This window comes from Caretta caretta, chromosome 1 (genome assembly GCF_965140235.1).
Source record: "Caretta caretta isolate rCarCar2 chromosome 1, rCarCar1.hap1, whole genome shotgun sequence".
NCBI lineage: Eukaryota > Metazoa > Chordata > Testudines > Cheloniidae > Caretta > Caretta caretta.
Window position 1 is genome coordinate 38,687,313 of NC_134206.1, and position 10,371 is coordinate 38,697,683.

Below are 10,371 nucleotides of genomic sequence, written 5' to 3' on the forward strand. Positions count from 1 at the left end.
TCCTCTAAGTGCTTCAAAATGGTTTCCTTGAGGACCTGCTCCATGATTTTCCAGGGACTGAGGTGAGGCTGTAGTTTGCCAGATTCTCCTTCTTCCCTTTTTTAAAAGATGGACACTATATTTGCCTTTTTCAATCGTCCGGGACCAGGGCTGTCCCTAACTATTTTGGTGCCCTATGCAGCCCCAGGCCTCCACGGGAGTGGGGGGCGGGGGGAGAGTGGGGAGGGCTGGCGCTGGCTCCAGGCCTCCACTGGGGGGCTGTATGGGGCCCCACCCCAGGCCTTCGCTGCCTGGCTCCCAGCCGCGCAGCCAGTGAGTGCTGAGGGGAGGTTTCCCCTTCCTCCCAAAGCCTTGGAGCCAGAGGAGCAGAGCAGGCTGGGTCTGGGTCACTCCACTTACCACACGGTGAGTGCAGGGTCGGGCCAGGTTGCAATCTTCAGGAGAGTGGGGGGCCGAGCAGGGTTGGGATGAGACGGGGTAGGGGTGGGGGCCTGGGGAAGAGCCTGAGCAGGGGCTGGAGCAGCATGCAGCTGTGCAGGGCACAAGGAAATTTGGTGCCCCAAATTTTCTGATGCCCTATGCAGCTGCATGCTTTGCGTATGGGTAAGGACTGCCCTGTCTGGGACCTCCCCTGATCGCCATGAGTTTTCAAGGATAATGGCCAATGGCTCTGCAATCACATCAGCCAGCTCCCTCAGCACCCTTGGATGCATTAGATCTGGCCCCATGAACTTGTGCATATCCAGTTTTTCTAAATAGTCCTTAACCTGTTCTTTCACCACTGAGGGCTGCTCACCTCCTCCCCATACTGTGCTGCCCAGTGCAGCAGTCTGGGAGTTGACCTTGCCTGTGAAGACTGAGGCCAAAAAAACATTGAGTACTTCAACTTTTTCCACATCATCCGTTACTAGGTTGCCTCCCCCCATTCAGTAAGCGTCCCACACTTTCCCTGACCTACTTCTTGTTGTTAACATATCTTTAGAAACCCTTCTTGTTACCCTTCACATCTCTTGCTAGCTGCAACTCCAATTGTGCTTTGGCCTTCCTGATTACACCATTGCATGCTCCAGCAATATCTTTATACTCCTCCCTAGTCATCTGCCCAAGTTTCCACTTCTTGTAAGTTTCCTTTTTGTGTTTAAGCTCACCAGAGATTTCTGTTAAGCCAAGCTGGTAGCCTGCCATATTTGCTATTCTTTCTGCACATCGGGATGGTTTGTTTCTGCACCCTCAATAAGGCTTCTTTAAAATACAGCCAGCTCTCCTGGACTCCTTCCCCCCTCATACTAGCCTCCCAGGGGATCCTGCCCACCAGTTCTGTGAGGGAGTCAGTCTGCTTTTCTGAAGTCCAGGGTCCATATTCTGCTGCTCTCCTTTCTTCTTTTTGTCAAGATCCTGAACTCTACCATCTCATGGTTGCCACCCACTTCTACTTCCCCTACCAACTCTTCCCTGTTTCTTGAGCAGCAGGTTAAGAGGAGCATGACCCCTAGTTGGTTCCTCCAGCACTTGCATCAGGAAATTGTCCCCAACACTCTCCAGAAACTTCTGGGATTGTCTGTGCACTGCTATATTGCTCTCCCAGCAGATATCCGGGTGATTGATTCCCATGCCTATCCAACTGCCCCCTTGCTCCCCACCCCCTTACCATGCAGCTCAGAGCAGCAGGAGCTCACTGCCTGGCAGGAGTGGGGAGCCAGAGCGGGGCAGTGAGCGGAGCCTGCAGGGGAGGGAGGACAACAGAGGAGGGGCCAGGGGCTGGTCGCCATGGCCGGGAGCTCAAGGGCCAACCAGGATGGTCCTGTGGGCCAGATGTGGCCCGCAGGCTGTAGTTTGCCCACCTCTGCTCTAGCCCCTCCAGAACAAGTTTGAAGCACATTGGTGGGACAGTGTAGGGAAGCTTCAATGATCATGCCTGTGTTGTATCAGAGGACTTCTTTCTATGTGGCTGTCAATCCTGTACATAAACACTAAAAATTATTTAACATTTACAAGAAAACAAACATGTTCTGTGCTTGTTATTGTGACTGCTTTTTAGAAAGCATCAAAAGATCACAGACTTATATGGTGCTGGATGCATTGCATTTAGCCAAGGAAACAGAGCATTTAAATGGAAGGAAAATTTTAGACTTAAAGAGCTAGATCCTGAAGTGCAGTTGCTTTATGTCACATGGTTGGTGGATTCTGGCCAAACATGCATAACGAGGGATTTTCTAGTGACAAAGACTCAGTATAGTGGCTTCTATGTTGCCCACCTGGATGCTGGCATAGAGCAGTGGTTCTTAACTAGGGGTATGCGTAAGCCTGGGGGTATGCAAAGATCTTCCAGGGGGTACTCAACTCATCTAGATCAGGTTTTCTCAACCTCGGGGTTTTGACCACCCGGTGTGTGTTAAGAGATGGGTTTAGGGGGGTTGCAAGTGTAGGGCCAGCATTAGGGTGTGGCAAGCAGGGCAACTGCCTGGGGCCCCACACCCACAAAGCTAAGTTACATGCTTCAGCCCAAGGCAGCGGGACACAGACTTCAGCCCTGCCATCTGGTACTCTGGTTTCAGATGAGGCTCACAAGTGAAAAATAGGCTCAAGTATCACACTGAAATGTAGTAGGGTGCTGTGACGCTTTTGTATTTTTATGTCTGATTTTGTAAGCAAGTAGTTTTTAAGTGAGGTGAAACTTGGGGCTCACAAGACAAATCAGACTCCTGAAAGGGGTGCAATAGTCCGGAAAGGTTGAGAACCACTGGCATAGAGGACATGGCCAGAGGAAAGGGAGCATGGACAGAATGCCCTGATGCTGCTGTAATCCTTGGCTGTCATTTTTCTCCCCTTGGGGCGGCTGTTAGCATTAAATCAGCCCTCAGATGTTACATGTAGGTGAGGGGGGTATGGAAGTGGGGTTCAGTGGGTATGAGTGGTGTGCACATGTATGAGGAGGGGAATATGGAAGAAGTAGGGCAGAATGTGGGTGTACATGTGGTATGGAAAAATGGATGTATATGGAGGATAAGAATTGGATATGTATGGGGGATGCTTGGGTGAAGAGAGTGAGTATGTACTGTATGTTGTGTAGGGGTAGAGCAAGAGGGCACGAGAGTTGTGGGTTTGCATGAGGGATGGGGACTTCAGTATGTATGGGTGTGAGAGAAGTGGGTTTGTATGGAGTGGGAGAGTGGGGGCATTGGTTATGTATGGAGGTAAAAGTTTAGTGAAAGGGATATTGGTTATATGTGTGGGGGCTTAGGGGAAGGGAATGTAATGGGTAGGTGTATCAAGTAAATATGGAGCTGGAGTTAGAATGGGGTTTGAGGGTCTGGTTATATATGGGGCTTATTAGGTTAATGGGGTAAAGGGAGTAGGAATATTGGATGGTATTAGATCTATATGGCAGGTTGGGCATTAGAGAAGGGGATATTGGCAAGAGACAGTATTGGGTAAGTATGTGCGGTGGAGGTAGGTGTTCAATGAATAAGATTTGGGCGTGGAGATAGAGTTTAGGGAAAGTTGAGGGCCTGGGGAGTGGAGGTTTGGGAGTTTGGTTATTGGATATGTATGGGAGATTAGGGTAAGGGGTTAGCAGGGGGGCACTAAATAGGTATGTGTGGGATTGGGTTACGGGAAGCAGTCTGGCTATGGCATATTGGGTAGGTATGTGTGGGGGTAGGGTGGATCTATGAGGGTCCTGGTATGTGTGGGGGTGGGATGAATATGTAGGTGGGGGTTGGTCTGGGTGATTGGTGGGTGGGGTAGGTCTATGTGGTATGAGGGTGGGTGGATGAGTAGGTGGGATGGGGTGGAGTAGATCTGTGGGGGGATAGATAGGTGGTGTGGGGGTGGGATGGGTCTCTGGGGGTATTGGTACGTGAGGAGGTTGGGTGGGTAGGTATGTATGGGGTGGGTCTGTGGGGAGTATTGGTATGTGCGGGGGTGGGCTGGATCTGAGTGCGTTGGGTGGATGAGGAGGGGGGTAGGTCTGTGGGGGATGTGTAGATGGGGGTATTGGCCTGTGGGGGGATGGATGAGGGTGGAGTAGGTAGGTGGGGGGTATTGACCTGTGGGGGGAGGGGTAGAAGTGGGGGTGGGTAGGTGAGGGGGTATTGGCCTGTGCGGGTGAGTAGGTAGGAGGGGGGTCCTGGCCTGTGGCGGGAGGGGGGCGGGGCAGGGCAGGTCTCTGGGCGGGGGGGGTCTCTGGGGGAGGGGTAGAGGTAGTGGTGAGGTGGGTGGGTAGGTGGGGGGGTACTGGCCTGGGGAAGGGGGGCGGGGTGGGTCCCTGGGGGGAGGGGCGGGGTGCCCGCTCGGGGCTGCCCCTCTCCGCCCAGCCGAGCCGCGGGGGAGCGGAGCCGGCACTGGCTGCCTGACGTCACCGGCCGGGCTGGCGATAGGCTGCGCGCTGAGCTCCCCGAAGCTGCGCCGGCTCCGGCTCTGCCCGCTTCATTCGGCACCTTCTGCAGCCTCGGCGAGCGCGCGGCCGGGGGCTCCCTCCAGCCACAGGCAGCCCAGGTAAGGCGCGTGCCCCCGCCGGGCCCCGCGTGCCGCTCTGGCCAGAGGCGCGTGAAGACCCAGGCGCTGCCGGAGCCCGAACTTCGTCGGCTGGCGCCTGCCCCTGGGGCGGCCGGGGACCCTGGGGCTGCCGCGGCGGCTCGTGTCATTAGCAACTTGTTGGGGGAAATGCCCGGCAAAGCTGCCCCCTGTGCCGAGTTAGCTGGAGCCGAGCAGGTGCCGCCGCACTGGTGCCTCGCTCCCCCTGGCTTGGGGCACGGCAGACATCGCCTGGGGCAGGCGGGGCTGAAGACAGCTCGAGCCGTCTAACCAGTGGGCTGGGGCTGGTCTAGTCCAGGGGCGCTGCGCTGGGCTGGAAACCCTCTGTAATGCGCGTGGTTTGTCAGTCGGGCAGCATCCCCCCACCGTGCCGGAGTTTAGACGACTTTGTACCATGTTGGGGCTGGAAGGAGAGCGGGGAGGGGGCAGCCGGTGAATTGTGTGTTTCTTGGTCTGGGTCCCGAGCTCTGATTCCTCTGGGTCCCTTTGCAGGCTTGATCTTTCACCTGCCATCTCCAGAGAGCGAACCGCGTCCCGTGCATTTCCAGCCTGTGCAAACCCCCAGCCCGGAACCAAGTCAAATCCAGGCATCTGCAGGGAGGAGAGGAAGATCCTCATCTTCTTAAGCCTCCTCAATGAGTGCCAAGCTCTCCGAGGAGTTGAGGCTGTCTCTGCCACCTTGTCTCTTGAACAGGACATCTGCCTCCTCCAACGCCAGCAGCACCTGCATCGCGCGGGTGGGGCAGCTCTTTCAGTCCTTCTCTTCCACTCTGGTTTTAATCGTCCTGGTCACCCTCATCTTCTGCCTGATCCTCCTCTCCCTCACCACTTTCCACGTCCACAAGAGGAAGATGAAGAAGCGGAAAATGCAGAGGGCTCAGGAGGAATATGAACGGGACCACTGCAGCAGCAGCAGCCCCGAGGCAGGTATTCAGGGAGAGACACCCCAGGGAAGAAACACCCGGCTGGGAAGCTCCACCCAGGACTCGGGAATCCAGCGCCCGTCTCCCCCGGAGCCCAAGAGCGCTCACCCAGCAAGATCTTGTTTGGACACAGCTAGTGCGGGGCTCCTGCAAACTGTGGTATTGTCATGATTATTTGGGGGGGACCTCGCCAAGGCTCTGTTTGGTGTTTGTAAATACTCCAGTGATGATTGTAGGCTCTGAAAAGAAAAGTTATTAATTAAAACGAACGAACAAACCCACAATCCAAGCGCATGACAAATCACGCTGCGTTTCTCATTGACTGTGCAAGGAATGGATGCGTCTTTTTAACGGAAAAGAAGCTGCACAGTGCTACCAAATATACAGTCATCTGCCCGGAGGCGTGGGGGTGGGGGATCCCAGTGTGATGCACAGAGTTATCATAAGGATCGAGAAGATATTTTTCCCCCCATTCCTCTCCTGGGCTTATCCCTAATTATATCTTATAAACGAACAATTTAGATTGGGGGAGGGAGGGCATGGCACAGGGTGAGAGACAAAGAAAGAGTGATCTGAACGATGCAGTGGGATCCTTAATCTCTCAAACAAAGGAGACGAGTGCAGCTCATGGCGAAAGGCAGGGACCTTTTGCCAGGGGCGGAGAAGGACCCGGTCTTTCTGTAGGGTCTCTTCTTTTGCATCAATAACTCTCTCTCCCTCTCCAAAGGCTGGATATTGTTTTCTTTAGAAATGTCCTCCCCTGGTTGAGCGCAATTAAAACGGCAGCCCTCCTAGTCCTTCCCCACTCTATGGTAAGCCCCTTCTCTCTCTCTCTCTGCAATAGCGAGTGCCCGGTGTGTCCCGACGCTTTAAAGCTGCCTAACAGTGCTTCTAGTACCATCCTGAAGCAGCGGGCTGTTACATCTTTTCCCCTACACCCACCCCAAGTCACTTTCCAGTGTAATATTCCATTCGTTCTATTAAACCTGGAATAAGGAATCCCCCCCCTTTTTTGTAGCAGAGTACTACGTGATGTGCAGTAGTTTACCCCCATCAGAATGTTTGATTATTTATTTTAAAGAGGTGTGCCCTTGTTATACCTCCTGTTGGTACTGAAGCAAAATGTTGTTCTGTACTATGCACTGTACGCTGTATATTCTTCTTCGTTTATAGCTTTTACCCATTGAATAATGAATTTAGCAACAGTACAGATCTGGCTTCTACTTTTTAAGGCATCTTTATATCTTCTGATCCTGTATTAGACTGTTATGAATATCCCTGCCTCCCCCAGGCCCCGAACAAAACTCTAATGGATGTGTGAAAATGCCATCTATTAAATCATGGTTAATATTTCAAAAGAGGCTGATGTAAGTTGGTCCCAGGAAAGGACCAACAGTTATTTGACTATGGAAGGAAGGTCTGAGTGGCTGCTTGTTACTGTATGTGTTTTGGGAATCCAAAGCAACGTTCATTACAGTAAATGCAGTTTTGACTAAATACTTAAACCAGTCACCATGACTTGCAAATGGTGCCTTAGCAGAATGGCCCTATCTAAACTTTGAAACCTCTCCTGGTGGTAGTATTAGATCAGAGGTGATGCTCTTTTGTCCATGTTAATGAACAGTAAACACAAAGACAAAAATAATCCAAGAGGGTGTTTTCCTAGATACACACTAGAAATACCTGCTGGATATAATTTCCAACTATCTTTAATTTATGTTCTCTGTAGAATCCCCTCTCCCCTCTAAATCCTGGTGGAAAGAATGGATGTTTTAAAAATATGTACACAATGGGAGGTACAGTTGGTTAAAGATGGAGAAATGTGGTGTTGGGATGGGGCAGGACAAATTACCAGTAAATGCTCTATCTAACCCCATTACAGCACCAAAAATGCAGAGGTTATGGTACTGTATATCCATCCCATATTTATTCTGTTTCACTTCTAGCTAATCAAATGAGAAATCTCTATTGAGCTAGAATCTATGCCTCCAGCATCTTAGGCAAATGCTCTATCATCCAACTCACGTTGCTCATCCACCTGGTCAGCTCAGTGGGGTATAATATGTCTAGTTGATCATATTTTTACATTGCAGTTTGATGAGACTGGCATCTGATTCTCATAGCAGGTATGATCAGCTGCTAATGATTATTCTGTTCTCTTTGGGACAAATGAATTTTTGTGTTTGACCCCCTTGTACAATTGCAGCTCATTAATGAACCATCATGGAATAATGAAGAGAATTCAGTGAACAGCAGTGGAGCTTCCTGGTTTTTGGTGATCTCCACTAAACGGAAATATTACTTTTTCCTTCATTTTGTGTCTTTTTAAACAACGTATAATTTTCAATTTTGTAAAAGCAATAAGGTGTTTCACATCACTTCAATGCATTTCTGGTTGATGATTCCACTCCCCTAGTGTCTGAAGTCAGTCACTCTTCCTTTTGCCTTATGCACTCAAGGCATGCAATAATTCCCCGGAAGTGTACTGCCTGTCATACCTTATTGCAGTTATAAAATTACCCTATTTTGGATGAAAAAGGATGGGGGGGGGGGAGACTGAGAGAGAGAAGCCTGGTATATGTGTGTGTGTAAAAATTCTGCTACTACTAAAAGTAGGGGCAGAAATGTGTTTAGGTTTTAAAATCTCTCACATTTAAAACTCTATCTTCTGTTTAATTAGTTGAGATTTAAATTTTTAATATCTGTATTTATGTAAATCTATGTAAATTATATGGTCTATGAGTAAAACTTGATACTGACTTTAATTTTCTCAGACCTGTGAACTTCTTGTGGTGTAACTTAAGGTTTTATAAAAAAAACAAAGCAAATTAAATTATACAAGATAGCAGAAGTTATAACTGCTCATTACCATCCTGAATTACTTCAGTAATGTTCATAAGCACTTCCAGGACACTGATGTAGTTTAAAGTACTGGTTTTACAAGGTTTAATTGAACAGTTTTAGGAGATCAATTTGATACCAGCAAGCTATGTAAGGTTTCATTTTTTATGAAACAATAAGCAATCTGGGGAATAAATGTGGATTTTTAAAAATGGGTTTTATGCATAGAGGTTGTCAAATCAATTGCTTCAAAACCCTATAACTACAGCTAAACTTCTGCACTTAACATTCAGTATTAATAAGGCTGATGGTGGTCCACCTTCCTATCCCCCCCCAAAAAAACTGGAAGGAAATGGCTTACATTAACTCTGTTGGATTTCTAAGGCAAATGTCCTCAACTTTTACTGTGAATTTGTTTAAAGGGTTTTGAATTTATATAAATGTATTTATATATATATATGACAGATTTTTTTGGTGTAATCTTTCATACAATATATGAAGAAGATGGAAGTCAAATCATTGTTCTAATCTATGGTAACAAAAGATTAATAGCAGGTCTATGGGGTCTTTTTCTGTTTAAAACCAATACCATTCTGGTAAATTATGCAAGAAACCAAATGGATGAGTGAAGACTGATAATGGAATAGACAAAGTGTCTTTCACTTGGAAGGGCCAGATCCTACGGCTGGATCTGTGAGGGCAGACATATTTCTCAGTACAGGATTTGGCCTTAGTCCATTACCATCTCATAGCTGTTGGGAGGCATATGCAATAATTATAAATAAATATTATAATGCTTAACAATAACTAATCAGTCAACATCCTTGTGAGATAGACGAGTATTACTGTCCCTATTTTACAGAGAGGTAAATTGGGAGGTTAACATTAACTGAGAGGCCACACAGCAATTTGGAGGCAACATTGAATTTAGGAGTTGCTGATTCTCTGTCCTGGGCTCAGTTCTTCAGAGCCCATTGCTTCACAGGGAGCTCAATTCAGCTCAATGGAAAAACTTCTGTTGATTTCAGTGGGAGTTGGATCAGGCCCTTAGTCATCTTTCTAGCAGACAGCTGTCCACATCATCGTATTTGGCACTAATTTGCACCAGAGCCCTCAATTTCAATAGAGATGACCATCAGCTCTGACATACACTTTTGTCTTTAGACAAGGTCCCCTCCCTCCCCCATCAGGGCTGGGGTACTGTAGCAGGGCAGCACAGCTTACATTGCTGTCAGGGCTGCTTCTATGGAATGAGGTTTGCAGATTTGTCAGGCCTTTCACTGAACTAAATTCACTGTTTGTTTAATTTATTTGTAAGATTATTTCAGCATTTTTTCTGGTGGTTTTGACTGCCATAAGTACAATCTTTAGGTTGAAACTTGCAAGCCGGAACTCCATCCAGAAAATTTATTTTTCCTCATAATTGGAAAAATAACGAAGCAGACAATCCTCCGCTATAGAAATGGAAACAAGGAAAGAATAAAGAGGACTCCAATGTTTAGAAGGAGAGGGGGTTCTCCTATAACTAGAAATGGCTTTGCTTTTAATTAGAATTTTAGAGGCTACTGCTCTGTAGTCTAGGCTGGAAGAAAAATAAATATTACTGAGTCATTTACAATGGTGACTTTAGTTATTTTAAAAATTAATCAATAGCTGTGTTACAAGTTACTATGTATATACCACTTCCCAGATAATTACTATGTGGTTGTTACATTGTTGCCAAATGCCCAGTGTTTTGAAGCAATTGTGTTTTACTTGTTATATAATTAAGGGTAACTCTCATGTAGGTAGAAAAAGAACAATACTCAGTCTCTTTTCTATGGGACTGAACTATTGGTAGTGCAATTGTAGGGCTTGGTTACTTTTGTTTTTCAGCATTTTTTCTGGTGGTTTTGACTGCCATAAGTACAATCTTTCCTTAACATTTTATATCTACATGTAAGTTGGCGTTATTCTTATATACAAATTTTAATGGCGCTTTCCTTAATTTCAAATGTTAGGATTAGTTTTTACAGGACTGTATTGGCTCCCTCTGGTGGCTAACTCTATTTCCTAAACCACATTCTTTATC

General features: G+C 47.6%; 1 protein-coding gene across 1 annotated transcript; it reads left to right on the top strand.

The window, feature by feature from the left end:
- Positions 1-4,347: 4,347 nt before the first annotated feature.
- On the top strand, positions 4,348-8,224 carry C1H11orf87 (chromosome 1 C11orf87 homolog). The gene is made up of 2 exons (XM_048844869.2): positions 4,348-4,497; positions 5,029-8,224. Exon 2 carries the CDS (start codon positions 5,172-5,174, stop codon positions 5,628-5,630), a length of 459 nt encoding a protein of 152 aa, XP_048700826.1. The 5' UTR covers positions 4,348-4,497; positions 5,029-5,171; the 3' UTR covers positions 5,631-8,224.
- Positions 8,225-10,371: the final 2,147 nt, after the last annotated feature.